The 16641-nt window shown below is 46.7% G+C and overlaps 1 protein-coding gene across 2 annotated transcripts in view; it reads right to left on the reverse strand.

Moving 5' to 3' along the window:
* Window positions 1-939: 939 nt before the first annotated feature.
* The window catches only part of TGFB1 (transforming growth factor beta 1), a 31851-nt gene continuing 16149 nt past the window's right edge, over window positions 940-16641 (reverse strand). Inside the window, exons 4-7 of one of the 2 annotated variants that reach the window (XM_007536592.3) lie at window positions 15335-15412; window positions 15034-15181; window positions 1854-2007; window positions 940-1251 (exon numbers count right to left, since the gene is read on the reverse strand). In XM_007536592.3, the coding sequence (XP_007536654.1) occupies window positions 1093-1251; window positions 1854-2007; window positions 15034-15181; window positions 15335-15412 (539 nt within the window). In that variant the 3' untranslated portion in view covers window positions 940-1092. Of the gene's footprint in view, window positions 1252-1853; window positions 2008-15033; window positions 15185-15334; window positions 15413-16641 lie in introns of both variants that reach the window. The other variant, XM_016194080.2, reaches the window with a different exon arrangement.

Consider the following 16641-nt stretch of genomic DNA (forward strand, 5'->3'; position numbering starts at 1 on the left):
GCAGCAAAGCAGGTCTACAGGTTCTTGTGCAAATTACTATGTGCGCTTAACTGAGTGTGCCACTGCCTGGCTACCACCCTCTTTTTCACTGTTTTATTTTATTTTAATGAAAGAGAAAGATACAGAGAGAGAGAGGGAGGTATCAGAGCACTGCTCAGCTCTGGCTTTTGGTGGTACAGGGGATTGAGCCACAGACCTTGAAACCTCAGGCACAAAAGTCACTTGCAGAGCCATTAATTACACTATCTCCCCAGCCTCAAGCATCACATCTTCATGCCTTGATGTTCATGGCTCCACCCGCAGCCTTGCATGTACAGGGCATCAGCTCTTGGCCTGGCAAAATAGCTAACTTGGATAGTGTGCTGCTTTGCCGTGTGTGCAAGCCAGGTTCCAGTCCAGTCCTCACCACATTGGAGAAAGCTTCACTGCTGTGGTCTCTCTCTTTGTATCTCTAGCTAAGAGGAGGAGGAGGGGCAGGAGGGAGGAGGGAGGAGGAGGAAGAGGAAGAGGAAGTGATCCTCTGATCCGTCCCTCTCCTTTCTGTTTCGTATGTAATAAAACATGTCTTTTATTTATTTATTTATTTATTTTTGCCACTTTTTAGAAAACGGGGGCAATTATGTACAAATGTAGACAGACAGCTGTAGAGAGGAGGGTTAACTGATGTCTGCAACCTTGGGAGAACCACTGTGGACTGCAGTGAGGCATCAGGAATTCTAAACTCTGGTGTTGGGAACAGTGTGGAATTGTACCCCTGTTGATTTTGTAAATTAATATTGAATCACTAATAAAAAGAGAAATTAATAATAAACACTGAGAACCCAGATGGCAACATAAAGGGTGCAGACAGGTGGGAGAGGCAGACAGAGGGGGCGTCCAGGCGGCAAAAGAGAGACCCCCTCTTCCCTACCCCACCCCAAAGACACAGCACACACAGACTCCAGTCTTTTCACCTTTAATGGATCCCCAGGTGGGCTAGGGGCGCGGTGTCTTTAAATAAAGCCCCCAGCGGCGGGTGGGGGCGGGGCTGGGGGCGGGGCCGGGCCTGCCGGGGCGGGGCCTGTGATAGGGCGGGGCCTGTGGGGCGGGGCCTCAGCTGCACTTGCAGGAGCGCACGATCATGTTGGAGAGCTGCTCCACCTTGGCCTTGCGGCCCACGAAGTACACGATAGGCAGAGGGTCCAGCACCTGCGGCACGCAGCACGGCGCCGCCGACGCGCCCGGGTTGTGCTGGTTGTACAGGGCCAGGACCTGCGGGTCATCGGCGGCAGGGTCAGGCAGGGGTGGAGAGGAAAAGAGAGGATGCCCTCACCAAGCCCTGTCTTCTCCCAGTTTCTTTCCTAGGCTCGGTCTCTTCTCACTTCTCGCTCTGTCTTTGTATCCCACCACCTTTCTCCTTCCACCTTCCTCTCTCATCAATCTGTGTCCTGCCTTTGTCTCTCAGTCAGTCACCCCATTCCCTCTTCTGTCTTCACTTAATCTGCCTTGGGGTTCCACCCCAATACCTCTCTCTACCTCGTGGTCTCGAGCTCCCATACTTTTTTCTTTTCTTTCTTTCTTTCTTTTTTCTTTTCTTTTCTTTTTTGGATAAAGAGACACCAGCAGCCCTGCTTCACCACTTGTGACGCTTTCTCCCTGCAGGTGGGGCCCAGGGGCTTGAACTTGGGTTCTTTCACACTGTAATGTGTGCACTGAACCCGGTGCGCCACCGCCAGGCCCCGCTCCAGTCTCTTTCCCATCTCTCTTCTATCCTCCCTTTCTGTTTCTCTTCATCTGGATAATCCACCCCTGATTTCAGCTCTCTCTTCCCTCCCTCAGGCTCCTGCACACCCACCAAGCCGCAGGCCACACACCTTGCTGTACTGCGTGTCCAGACTCCAAATGTAGGGGCACGGCCCTAGGCAGAAGTTGGCGTGGTAACCCTTGGGTTCGTGGATCCACTTCCAGCCCAGGTCCTTGCGGAAGTCAATGTAGAGCTGCCGCACACAGCAGTTCTTCTCCGTGGTGCTGCAGGCAAGGGAGGAACGCAGGTCAGGTGGGCCCAAGCTTGCTCCAAGGGCAGAGCATTCCCCTCCTGACTGTGAGGCATGTGAGAGAAAACAGGGCTTTCCCTCCCCCACCAGCACTACTCTTTCTTGGCCCCCCTCCCCCTCACTGTGATAATCACAATAACAGACACAGTAATAATAATCGCTAACACTGAGAACACATTTCCTCCAGTCAAAGCACTGTTATCAGCATCCTAATAAACACTCTCTCAGTGCTCAAAACAGCATAGAGGAAGCCCAAATGACTATTCACAGGACGTTGAATAAATTATGACATACCCACTGGCACAGAAAAAAACTGCAGCCCTGCATATCTAAAGGTTCATTCCATCAGTACCAGAGGGATACACAAGCACTAAGTCCCAAATTCTACCCTTGGCACTATATCCCAGAGTGATGCTCCGGTTCTCTGTCTCCTTCCCCGCCTCCCTACACCCCTTCCTTAGCCAGAGCACTACTCAGCTTTGGCTTATGGTGGTGGTGGTGGTGGGGGTGAATTGAACTGGGGACTTGGGAGCCTCAGGCATGAGAATCTCTTTGCATAACCATTATGCTATCTACCCCCACCCCACCACCTTTCTCAATTTCATAAGTGAATGATTTTCTTATTTATTTATTTTCCCTTTTGTTGCCCTTGTTTTTTTATTGTTGTAGTTATGATTGTTGTTATTAATGTCATCGTTGTTAGATAGGACAGAGAGAAATGGAGAGAGGAGGGGAAAACAGAGAGGGGGAGAGAAAGATAGACACCTGCAGACCTGCTTCACCGCCTGTGAAGCGACTCCCCTGCAACGAGGGAGCCAAGGGCTCGAACCGGGATCCTTATGCCAGTCCTTGAACTTTGCGCCTCGTGCACTTAACCCGCTGCGCTACCACCCGACTCCCGAATGATATTTTCTTTAAAAGGATTGCCATGTATTTAACCCAGGTCTGAGCCTGACCCTCCCAACACATTGGATGAAGCTTTGATGTGGTATCTCTGTCTGTCTGTGTCTCTCTCAAAATAAATTAAGGATACTAATTTAAAAATTCTAAAAAATTAACGACGATAATGATATAGGCTGGCAAAACAGCTCCCTTAGATAGTGAGCTACTTTGCCATGTACATGACCCAGGTGTGAGCCTGGGCCCCACCACATTGAAGGAGGCTTAGTAATGTGTGCTTTCAGCCAGGTGCACCACCAGCTGGGCCCCAACTCCCTATCTTAATCACTCTCTTCTGATGCTCCTTAAACGTAGCCTGAGCTCAGAGCCCTGACACCTGCTCCCTCTGTCCAGCTTAAATACCAGGTACACGAATGAATGCCATCGCCTCAGGACCACCCTATGCAAAATGTCAGCCCAAATGATTGATTCTATTCAGAGTAATGACACTGTTCCACATATACAGAGAACTGTGAAAGTATCTGTATTTAAAATGGGGCAAAACCTAAGCAACTCTCGAAGTGGGAGTTCACTCCGCTATCTTGACTGCTTTTGTTTCTGCATGGTATTTTTCATACTAAAGTTCTAAGCAGAATAGAAAAAAAAATAGCGGCTTGGGAAGTGGTACAGTACACAAGGTATTGGGCTTTCAAGCATAAAGTCCTGAGCTTGATCCCCAGCATCATAAGTAAATAATAATGGTAGTGCAGCAGGTTATGCACACATGGCCTGAAACGCAAGGACCGGAGTAAGGATCCCATTTCAAGCCCTCAGCTCCCCACCTACAGGGGGGGTCGCTTCACAAGTGGTGAAGCAGGTCTGCAAGTGTCTATCTTTCTCTCCGCCCCTGTCTTCTCCTCTATCCATTTCTCTCTGTCCTATCTAATAACAATGGTATCAATGACAATAATGATAATAACTACAACAACGAGAAAACAAGGGCAAAAAAAGGGGTTTAAAAAAAAAGCCTCCAGGAGCAGTGGATGTGGTGCAGGCACCAAGCCCCAAGAATAACCCTGGAGGCAAAATAAATAAATAAATAATAAATATTTTCTCTATTTTTGTTTGACAAAAGAGAAAATGAGGGGGGACATAAAGAGGGAGGAAGATAAACATTTGCAGACCTACTTCACCACTCATGAAGCATTCCCCCTGCAGTTAGGGAATGGGGGGCTTGAACCAGGTCTTTGTGCATGGTGATATGTGTGATTTAGGTGTGTGTCATTTCATCCCTAAGGCTCTGAGGTCAAGAGCTGAGCAGTGCTCTAGTTAATAAAATAAAATAAAATAAAATAAAATGACACACACCTAAATCATACAGTAAGTAATATTTAAGACAGGACTTAGACCCACATTACTACCAGAGATAGAAAAATACAGAGAGAGACAGAGGCAGAGAGAGACCATAGCACTGCTCAACTTTGGCTTATGGTGGTGCTGGGGATTGAACTTGGAACCTTTGGTGCATCAGGCATAAAAGTCTCTTTGCATCACCATTATGCTATTTCTCTAGCCCCTGTAATTTTTTAAAAGCACAATGGTGAAGAATGTGTTTGAGAAATATGAACTCGAGGCCGGGTGGTGGCATAACTTGTTGATCACACATGTTATAATGCACAAGGGCCCAGGATCAAGCCTCGGGTCCCTATGTGTGGGGGGTAAGGGGGGGGGGCAATCCTCATGAGTGGTGAAGCAGAGCTGTAGCTGTCTCTTTCTCTCTCCCTCTCTATCCCCCTCCCCTCCTAATTTCTGTTTCTATCAAATAAATAAGTATAAAATAAAAGCAAACATGAACTCAAGCTGGGAGACAACACAAAAGTTATGCAAAAAGTCTTTCATGGCTGATGCACCAAAGGCCCCAGGTTCAATCCCCAGCACCACCATAAACTAGAGCTGAGCAGTGTGCTATGGTAAAACAAAAGAACAAAGAAAAAAAAAAAGGAAAAAGAAAAGAAGAACTAATGATCTCTGTCCCATGTTCAGATCAAATGGCCAGTCCTTCCCAGCCCCACGGCCCAGGTCTGACTTGTTTGAAAGGACCTGAGGCATTTTGGTCTCTACAGTAAGGCTGCAGAGGGTGAGGAGTTTGACCAGAAAACCTGACTCACAGGCAACTCGGAACCCTTGATATTACATGGTCACCACATGAAATAGAAACACTATGTAAAGCTACAGGTGCAGCAGGACCCAAATTCTGTGTTACACTGAAAGGCTTAGAAGGAAATGCTGCCGGTGACTTCATAATTTGGTAGTGTGACGGCACTATCTTTCTGTATCTTTTTTTTGCCTCCAGGGTTATCGCTAGGGCTTAGTGCCTGCATTGGATCGACCTTCTCATGGTGCATCCCGTGAGTACCCATTCATTGAGGAAACTGACGATCCTTCCTAGCCGACTGAATCCACATGGATCCCAGTCACTTTCAAAGCCAGCAACAAGCAGCTCCTGACAGCTTTCAACCTGACCTGTTGACTGGCTACGGAAGAAGGGCAAACGCTAGAAGAAGAAGAAGTGCCTGCACTACAAATCCACTGCTCTTGGAGGCCATTTTTTATTGGATAGGACAGAGAGAAATTGAGAGAGGAGGGGAAGATAGAGAGGGAAGAGAGAAAGATAGACACCTGCAGACCTGCTTCACCGCTTGTAAAGTGACCCCCCTGCAGGTGGGAAGCTGGGGGCTCAAACTGGGATCCTTGCACGGGTCCTTGTGTGTCACAATGTATGCATTTAACCTGGTGCACTACCATCGGCCCCCTTTCTGTATCTTTTAAAATTTATGTGGAGAGAGGGGGGTGGGGGCCAGAACTCAAGAGACCACAATATTGAAACTTTTGTTGAATGTGGAAGGGGCTGGGCTGGAACCTAAGTCAGGCACATGACAAAAGCAGCACATACCCAAGTGAGCTATTTAACTGGCCCCTTTCTGTATTTTATTTTTTCAAGTTCTTTCTTATTTTAAATTACCACCAAGGTTATCACTGGGGCTTAGTGCTGGCAATACGAATCCACCACTCCCAGCAGCCTTTTTTTTTTTTAATTGGATAGGACAGAGAGAAAGTGAGAGAGGACAAGGAGAGAGAAGGAGAGAAAGACACCTCAGACCTGTTTCATGCTTGTGAAGCAGCCCCTTGCAGGTGGGAAGCAGGGGCTCGAACCCAGGTCTTTGCACTTGGTAATATGTGTGATTAACCAAGTGTACTACCACCCACCCACCCCCTTATTTTTGTCCCCAAATTCATGACAGTGGGTTTGTGTTACTTTGAAATCAGGAAAAGCACATGCAAAAACAGTACACTATCAAAGTGAGATATTTCCCTGGCCTTACTTTTCCCCCCTTACCACAGTACTGCTCAGCTTGGGCTGATGGTGGTAATTGGGATTGAACCTAGGACCACTGCTGTTTCTCAGGCATGAAAGTGTTTTTTGTTTTTTTTTGTATAACCATTATGCTGTCTCTCAAGCCCACCCCTAATTTGTAAGACAATATATTTATGGGTTTTTATTTTATCTTATTGCCTCCAGGGTTATTGCTGGGGCTTAGTGCCTGCATCATAAATCCACTGCTCCTGGAGGTCATTTTCCCCCCTTTTGTTGTAGCCTTGTTGTGGTTATTATTGTTATTGTTGATGTCGTTCGTTGTTGGATAGGACAGAGAGAAATGGAGAGAGGAAGGGAAGACAGGGGGAGAGAAAGACAGACACCTGCAGACCTGCTTCACTGCCTGTGAAGCAACTCCCCTGCAGGTGGGGAGCCGGGGGCTCGAACTGGTGGGATCCTCACACCAGTCCTTGCGCTTTGCACCACATGCACTTAACCTGCTGCGCTACCGCCTGACCCCCGGTTATTTATTTATTTATTTATTTATTTTTATTGCTGCCAGGGGCTTGATGCCAGTGCAATGAATTCACTGTACCTAGTGGCCAGTTTACTGTCCCCCAGCCCCCCTTTTTTTCTCTAATTTCTATTAGATAGGATAGAGAGAAATTGAAAAGAGTTGAGGAGATAGAAGAAGAGAAAGAGAGATACCTGCAGACCTGATTCACTACTCATGAAACGGACCCTCTGCAGGTGGGGAGTGGAAGCTCGAACCTGGGTCCTTGCGCTTAGTAATATGTGTGCTTAACCACGTGTACCACCACCCACTCCCCTACATTTATGTTTTTTTAAAAGGCTATTTATTTATTTCACGAGGGGGGTACCTGGGGGGAGGACCAGAGCATCACTTGCAGGTGCAGGCGACCCCAGGCACCTAAGTCCAATGCTGTGTCAGCTGGGCCATCTCTCCAGTTACAGGCTGTTAATTTGAAGGCCAAGGTGGCTTTGGGAAGTCCATGTCTGGGCTCAGAGAAGTTCCTGCACCCCTGAAACCATATGCGTGTATGTGTATGAATGTGGGTATTTCTGGGGGAAGAGACTTCTGGCTTTTGGTATCTCAAAGGCTTCCTGCTTCATAAAAGGGGAAGAAACACTGTTTGGAATAATCTTTATTTATCTTTCTGGCTTATAGTGGTGCTGGGGATTGAACTAGGGGCCTCTGGTGCCTCAAGAGTGAGTATGTTGCATAAACTACGGTGTCATTTTCCCAACCCCTATCAATTTATTTTTATTTATTTTTGTCAGCAGGGTTCTCAAGTGGGGCTTGTGCCTGCACAATTCTACAGTTCCCAGCAGTTATTCATTTATTTATTTTGCCACTAGGATTGTCGCTGGCATTTGGTACAGGCACCATGAATCTACCACTCCCAGTGGCTATTTTTCCCTCCCCCCCCCACCTCATTTTACTGTATAGGACAGAGAGAAATTGAGAGGGGAGGAGAAGATGGATAGATTAGATAGATAGAGATAGATAGATAGATAGATAGATAGACAGACCTGAAGACCTACTTCACTGTTTGTACACTTCCTCCCTGTAGATGGGGAGTAGGGGCTCGGAATCCAGGTCCTTGTGCATAGTGATGTGAGCCACTGCCTGGCCACCCCAGCTGTGTTTTTGTTTGTTTGTTTGTTTGTTTTTGCCTCCAAGGTTATTGCTGGGGCTCAGTGCCTACATTACGGTCCACTGCTCCTAGAGGCTATTTTTTCCTTTTTGTTGTCCTTGTTTACCATTATTATTGTTGTTGTTGTTATTGCTGTCATTGTTATTGGATAGGACAGAGAGAAATCAGAGAGTAGGGGAAGACAGAGAGAGGGAGAGAAAGATAGACACCTGTAGACCTGCTTCACCACTTGTGAAGTGACTCCCCTGCAGGTGGGAAGCTGGGGGCTTGAACTTAGGCTGGTCCTTACACCGGGATCCTTACGCTGGCCCTTGCACTTTGCCTGGTCCCCAGTCGTTTGTTTTTGATAGAAGGTGAGAGAGAGAGAAGGAGAGATGACCACTCCTCATGAAGCTTCCCCCCACAGGTGGGACTGGGAGCTTGAACTTGGGTCCTCATGCATTGTAATTATGAGCACTTAACCGGGTACCCCACCACGTGACCCCTATTCACTTATTTTTGACATGGTGCCAGGAAGTGACCCCAAGACTTCATATATGCATGATACTGATGAGCAGCCTCCCTAGGCCAGTATTTTATTTTAGATAGAGGGAGAGAGAGACAGAGTAAAAGAGAGAAACCACAGCACCACTCCACCATTCCTGGAGTTCAACCAGTGTCATCTGTGGTGTCCTGATGTGGAGCCTGGGCTTGAACCCAGGGCCTCACGTATGGTAAGGTTCACAGACAATCAAATGAACTATATCTCCCTAGCCCCTGTCAGGAAAAATCTATAATTTCCCACCCAACTCACTGGGTTTTGGAGGTGCTTAGACATGAGGAGTCTGTGATTCTATTATCTTACGTGGCTTTTTTTTTGTTTCCCCCCAGGGGTTCTGTGCCTATACTATGAATCTACTGCTCCTGGCAGCCTTTTTTTTTTTCCTTCCATTTTATTGGCTAGGACAGAGAGAAATTGAGAGAGGAGGGGGAGACAGAGAGGGCGAGAGGAAGACAGACACTTGCAGACCTGCTTCACCAATTGTGAAGCAACCCCTCTGCAGGTAGGGAGTGGGGGATCAAACCTGGATCCTTGCGTGGGTCCTTGAGCATCATACCACGTACACTAAGTGGGTCCACCACCACCAGGGCCCCCTATGGTTGTTCTACAAGTAGGGTGTCTGAACCAGTGGCAGCATGGCTTGGGAATTAGTGGGAAATGCAATATTGACAGTTCTCACCCCAAATCCACCATATCAGAAACTGGGTTTGGGGGACATTTAGCCAGCCCTCCAGGTGACTCTGAGGTACATTCCCTCATCCACATGTTAGTATCCTGGGGTCTGCTGGCTGAAGCCCTGTCACACTCATGGTGATGACCCCTGCAGAACCCTGTGGACTGGAAACAACTCACCTGGATAGTACACTGCTTTGCTATGCACACGACTCAGGTTCGAACCAGGCCTCCACTGCATTAGAGGAAGCTTTGGTGCTGTGGTCTCCTATTCTTTCTCTCTCTGCCTCTACCTAAACTAATAATAACAAAATAAAAAATAAATTTGAAAAAAGGCTTCAAAGACTCTCTCAGGACCTGGCAGGGCCCAACCTATCCAGAGTAGGCTCCAAGACCCCACATCTGCCTTGGGTTTGGGGGGAGGGGTCCGCTGGCCAGCTTCATGAGTGGTGAAAGCAGGGCTGCAGGTGTCTGTCTGTCTTTCTCCCTCTCTATCTCCCTTTCTCCTCTCCATTTCTGGCTGTCTCTATCCAATAAATAAAGATAATAAAAAATAAATTCAAAAAAGAAAGAAAGATATCACCACTGGGAGTGGTGAATTTGTGCAGATACCAAATCCCAGCAATAACCACGGTGAAAGAAAAAAGAAAAAGAAAGAAAGAAAGAAAAAGATAAAGGAAGAAAGAGCAGAAACTACTATATTAAAGCTGGGGAGATAGCATAATGATTATAAAAAAAAAAGGCTCATGCCTGAGGCACTAACGGTTCTATCCCCAGCACCACCCTAAGCCAGAGCATATGAGAAAATAAATAACTGAGAGTAAATACATAAAACCATGATATAGAGCCTCAAGTCCCCATCACATCTGTTGTCACCAACTTCACTATATCTCCACCCCAACTCTCTTCCTCCTCCACCAGATGATATTTTTTTTTACCAGATGATTTTGAGACTCATGTCATCCACCATATCATCTCATCCATAAATATTTCAATGCGTACGTCCAAGAAAATGAGGACTATTTTCGAGCATAACCACAATACCACATAAGAAAAATGAGTGGGGGTGGAGGAGGTGACTCAGCAGGAAGGAAAGTGCATGTGTGAGGCCCCAGCTTTGGTCCCTGGCATCACATGGGAGCACCAAGGACTAAAACAAGCGCAACAGGGCCGGCAAAACAGCTCACCTGAGTAGTGCACTGCTCTGCTAGGTCCAACACCCAAGTTCAAGCCCAGCCATCACCGCACTGAAGGAAGCTTTGGGGCTGTGATCTCTTTCTCTCTGCTTCTCTATGAAAGCTCATTGCCTCTCTTAGCCATGCTGTCAGCTACTGATGCCTTAGATCTTTTTTATTTTTTTAATTTTTATGATCTTTATTTATTGGACAGAGATAGCCAGAAACTGAGAGGGGAGGGTGAGATAAGAGAGGGAGAGAGAGTGGGGGTGACAGTATAATGGTTATGCAAACAGACTCTCATGCCTGAGGCTTTTAAGTCCCAGGTTCATTCCCCACCATAAGTCAGAGCTGAGCAGTGCTCTGGTGTTTCTCTCTGTCTCTCTCTGCATCTCTCTTAAAAATAAAATAAATACCCGGTTCAACCCCCTGGCTCCCCACCTGCAGGGGAGTCGCTTCACAAGCGGTAAAGCAGGTCTGCAGGTGTCTATCTTTCTCTCCCTCTCTCTGTCTTCCCCTCCTCTCTCTATTTCTCTCTGTCCTATCCAACAATGACTACAACAATAAAACAACTAGAGCAACAAAAGGGAATAAATAAACATATAAATATTTTTAATAATAAATAAAATAATTTTTTTTTAAAAGGGAGAAGCACCTACAGACCTGCTTCACCACTCATGAAGCTTTCCCCCTGCAGGTGGGGACCAAGGGCTTGAACCCAGGTCCTTGCGCATTGTAGCATGTGTGCTCAACCAGGTGTGCCAATGCCTCAAATCTTAATCCATTTACATATTCCTGGGACAACCACAGGGCCTAGAGATGAAGGGACCTGGGAGCAGAGCTGACTTACTTTTTATTTTTATTTTATTTATTTATTTATTTATTTATTTATTTATAACCAGAGTACTGTTCAGTTCTGGTTTACGGTGGTACAGGGGATTGAACCTGGGACTTTGGAGCCTCAGGCATGAGAGTCTGTTTGCATAACCATTATGCTGTCTACCCTCCACCCTACTTACTATTTTTTAAAATTTTGTATTATATTTATTTACTGGATAGAGACAGTCAGAAATCGAGAGGGGAGTGGGTGATAAACAGAGGGACACATGCAACACTGCTTCACCACTTACAAAGCTTTTCCCCTAAAGTGGGGACTGGGAGCTTGAACCCTGGTCCTTGCACATTGTAACGTGTGCGAGATGTGCCACCACCTGGCCCTCAGAGCTGACTTTCTAGAATGGGAACAGCAGACTCCAAAGCCCAGAGGTATCAACTAAATACCAAACAATGAAGGGAAAGGTTAATTATCATCCTAAATCCATAGCATTCTAACTCTGGTTTTCAACAATGCAGGAATCCAACATTTCAACTTACTTTATTTTTTCTTTTCTTTTTTGCCTTCAGAATAATCACTGGGGCTCAGTGCTAACACTACGAATCCGCTGCTCCTGGTGGCCATCTTTTCCATTTTTTATTGGACAGGATAGAGAGAAATTGAAAGGGGTGGGGAAGATAGAAAGGGAGAGAGATAGACAGCTGCAGACCTGCTTTGCTGCTTGTGACGCATCCCCCCTGCAGGTGGGGATTGGGGGCCCAAACCCAGATCCTTGCATGGGTCCTTGTGCTTAGTACTATGTGCAGTTAACTGAGTAAACCACTGACCAGCCTCCTTTTCATTTTTTTTTTTCAGATGGAGACACACACACACACACACACACACACACACAGATTGAGACCAAAGTGCATATGGCAAAACAACACATAATCTATTGCCGACTCATTTCAATTTCCTTAGGATGCAGAACTCCAGCATTAAGATTAGGATTCGAGCTCTCTGGCAGTATCTCCAGCTACCCCATTTTCCAGCTCTTGGCATTCTTGTATACTAGTATTTCAACAGTGCATTTCAACATTCCTCTCTTTCTTTCTTTCTTTTTTTTTTTCTGCCAGGGTTTTTTTGCTGGGGGTTCTTTTTTTTTTTAAGATTTTTAAAAATAGGGAGTCGGGCTGTAGCGCAGCGGGTTAAGCGCAGGTGGCACAAAGCACAAGGACCGGCATAAGGATCCCGGTTCGAACCCCGGCTCCCCACCTGCAGGGGAGTCGCTTCACAGGCAACGACAACAACAACAATAAAAACAACAAGGGCAACAAAAAGGAAATAGATAAATATTTTTAAAAATCTTTTTTAAAAATATTTATTTATTTATTCCCTTTTGTTGCCCTTGTTGTTTTATTGTTGTAATTATTATTGTTGTTGTTGTTGTTGGATAGGACAGAGAGAAATGGAGAGAGGAGGGGAAGACAGAGAGGAGGAGAGAAAGATAGACACCTGCAGACCTGCTTCACCGCCTGTGAAGTGACTCCTGTGTAGGTGGGGAGCCAGGGGCTCAAACCAGGATCATCACACTGGTCCTTGTGCTTTGTGCCAAGTGCGCTTAACCCACTGCACTACCGCCCGACTCCCACTGGGGGTTCTTAAGACCCAGGAGAGTCTCTCCCTCTCCCTCTCTCCATGAGATACAGAAAGAGGAAGAGAGAAGCAGAGACATCACAGTACTGCTCTACCATTTGTGAAGCTTCTCCTGTGCAGCTGTTCCCATATGGTGACAGGCGCCTTGAACTCAGGTCCCTGGGCATGGGAAAGTGTGCATGCTGCCAGGTGAGCTATCTCCTTCCCACCATTACACAAACCTGAGCCTATTGCTCAAGACCTCCAAACTGCTACTTTCTCATTCAACAGTCCCAACACTCGAGGGTGTCGATACCCTGGTTTTCTTCAATTCCATTATTAGTAAGACTTTTTTTTTTCTGCCAGAGGGGTTATCACTGGGACTTGGTGTCTGCCTGCACAATGAATTTACCACTCCCAGTGGTCCCTCTTCCTTCATTACTTCCTTCCCACCTCCCTCCCTCCCTCTCCTCCCTTCCTTTCTTTTCTCCTTCCTTCCATTCTATTTGATAGGACAGGGGGAAACTGAGGGGGAAGGCGAGAGGGAGGAAGAAAAACACCTGTAACACTGCTTCACTGCCTGTGAAGATTCCCCCTCTGCAGGTGAGGACCATGGCTTGAACCTGGGTCCCTGTGTACTTTAACCTGTGTGCTTAATCAGGTGTGCTACCACCTGACCCCCATTGCTAAATTAAAAATATACATATGCTTATTTATTAACTCGTAAGAGCAAGGGAAAGAGAACCAGAGCATCATTCTGGCTCATGTGATGCCAGGGACTGAGTTCAGGATCTCATGCTTGAGAGGCCAAGGCTATAACCACTGTGCCACCTTTAGGTCTCAACAGGCACTATTATTATTATCATATAAATATTATTATTTATTTATTTATTCCCTTTTGTTGCCCGTTGTTTTATTGTTGTTGTCGTCGTTGGATAGGACAGAGAGAAATGGAGAGGAGGGGAAGACACAGAGGAGAAGAGAAAGATTGACACCTGCAGACCTATTTCACCTCTTGTGAAGGGACTCCCCTGGAGGTGGGGAGCCGGAGGCTCTAACTGGGCCCCTTACTCCAGTCCTTGTGCTTTGCACCACCTGTACTTAACCCAGTGTGCTACCACCCAACTCCCATAAATATTGTTTTTGCTATAGCACTACTCAACTCTGGCTTATTATATATACATATATTATTACTACATGTATGTACTTTAAAAATATTTATTTATCTCCCTTTTGTTGCCCTTGTTTTTTTATTGTTGTTGTAGTTATTATTATTACTGATGTCTTCATTGTTAGATAGGATAGAGAGAAATGGAGAGAGGAGGGGAAGACAGAGGGGGAGAGAAAGACAGACACCTGCAGACCTGCTTCACTGCCTGTAAAGCGACTCTCCTGCAGGTGGGGAGCCAGTGTCTCGAACCAGGATCCTAGACTAGGATCCTAAAGCCAGTCCTTGCACTTTGCGCCATGTGCGCTTAACCCACTGTGCTACCACCCGACTCCTTTTTTTTTTTAATCAGAACACTGCTCAACTCTGACTTACAGTGGTGCTGGGGATTGAACCTCAAACTTCATTCAGCAGGTGCTAATATTTTAACACAATTTTTTTTTTTAACCACAGCACTGCTCAGCTCTATCTTATGGTGATGCATAGGACTGGACCTGGGAACTGGAAGCCTCAGGCATGAAAGTCTTTCGCAGAACCATTTATGCTATTTCTGCCACCTTTTAACACACACACACACAAAAAAAAATCTATCATCATTCTGAGTCCAGTATTCAAATCCCAACATCCCAAATCTAATCTGTCAGTGGTACAGAAACCCAAACCAGCTAATCTTCCAATTTTCAACCCCCATTCCAAAACTCCAACATTCCAGCTTCGACTCTTAACATCCTCAGTCCCCAGCCAACATGACCAAATTCTGGCTTCTGAGAATTTCTGGGCATTCTAGAATCCCATCATGCCAACAAGATAGGAGTCTGACACCAAACCCTGACATTCTCAGGGGTCAACATTATGAGCCTCTGATTCCAACATACCAGTGAGAAAGCCAACCCCAGCTCTATGTGTGAGGATCCCCAGCATCCTGAGAGATTCACACCGCACCCTCTCCAAGGCTGTGGGAAATACTAGCCCAAGCTGAACCCCAGTCGGGAACCCCTCTCAAATGGTGCCCAGCCCCTAAATAGCAGACTTGCAGCCCAGGGGAGGGGCACAGGGCTCACCTGAAGCAGTAGCTGGTGTCCAGGGCTCTGCGGTGCCTGGAACTCTGCATCTGCTGGGCCCGCTCCAGTGGGGTGGCCATGAGGAGGAGGAAGGGCCGGTTCATGCCATAGATGGTGGCCAGGTCCCCCCGGCGGCTGGCACTGAACCCTACTTTGGTTTGAGAGTCAAGGGTGAAAGTTAGAGAGACACATTCACATTTATGCCGGGTGGGGGGAGATTCACACACACTGCTGGGGAGGGGCTCTTGGACACATGCAGGTCACTGGTGGGGGGGGGGCTGGGCTGCGAGGTGGAACTCACCATTGATGTCCACTTGGAGTGTGTTATCTTTGTTCTCACAGGAGCAGTGGGCACTGAGGCGGAAACCTTCGACTTTGCCTGTAAGAGTGGGCACAAGAAGGCCAAGTGAGGGTGCACTGTGCATGTACGTGTACACACACGCGCGCGCACGCACACACACGCGCGCGCGCGCACACACACACACACACACACACACACACACACACACACACACACAGAGCCTTTCCTCAATTCCTGCCTACTAGCCTCTTCCTCCTCTTACAGGCCTCAGCTCCATGTCACCTTCTTGGAGAGACACCACAGGACATGTCTTCTCCAACCCAGCTCCATAGGTGACATCACTTTCTTTCTTTTTCATTTTTAACTCTTTGCATTTTATTTATTTTGGATGGAGACAAGAGAGAAGTCGAGAATGAAGGACGAGAGAGACACCCACAGTCCTGCTTTACTGCTCACGAAGCTGCCCTCTCAGTAGGTAGGTATCAGGGGCTTCAACTCAGGTCCTTGTGCTTGGTGATGTGTGTGATCTCTACCCCTTCCCCCCCCCCTTTCTGTCTGTGGCACAGAGGTCTTGAATATACACAACCTTACTGCTCCCAAACTGATTTTTTCATTTTGTTAGAAAGTGTTTTTGTTTGTTTGTTTGTTCTACCAGAACAGTGCTCAACTCTGGATTATGGTAGAGGTGGGGATTAAACCTGACACCTGCAGACCTCGATGCAGGTGGGGAACTGGGGGTTCAAACCCAGATCCTTGTGTGGGTCCTTGCACTTAGTACTATGTGTGCTTAAGTGGATGTGCTACTGCCCTATTCCCCCCCCCAGCCCCATGAAAGTCTTTTTGTATAACCATTATGCTATTTCCCCAGCCCCAAAGATTTTATTTTATTGTTATTTGTTTCTAGAGACAGAAATCGAGGAGAAGATAGGGAGAGACAGAGAGACATCTGCAGCCCTGCTTAACGCCTTATGTTTCCCCATATAGGTGGGACTAGTGGCGTGAACTCAGATCCTTGTACATGTTAATGTGTAAGTTCTATCACATGAACCATTACCAGCCTAGTATTTTTTCATTCTTTTAAAAAAAGTATTTATTTTCCTTTTTTTCTCCTAGTTTTATTGTTGTAGTTATTATTGTTATTTATGTCATCAGTGTTGGATAGGACAGAGAGAAATGGAGAGAGGAGGGGAAGGCAGAGAGGGGGAGAGAAAGACAGACACCTGCAGACCTGCTTCACCGCCTGTGAATCGACTCCCTTGCAAGTGGGAAGCTGGGGGATTGAACCAGGATCCTTATGCCAGTGCTTC

Source organism: Erinaceus europaeus, chromosome 2, assembly GCF_950295315.1.
Source record: "Erinaceus europaeus chromosome 2, mEriEur2.1, whole genome shotgun sequence".
Lineage (NCBI taxonomy): Eukaryota > Metazoa > Chordata > Mammalia > Eulipotyphla > Erinaceidae > Erinaceus > Erinaceus europaeus.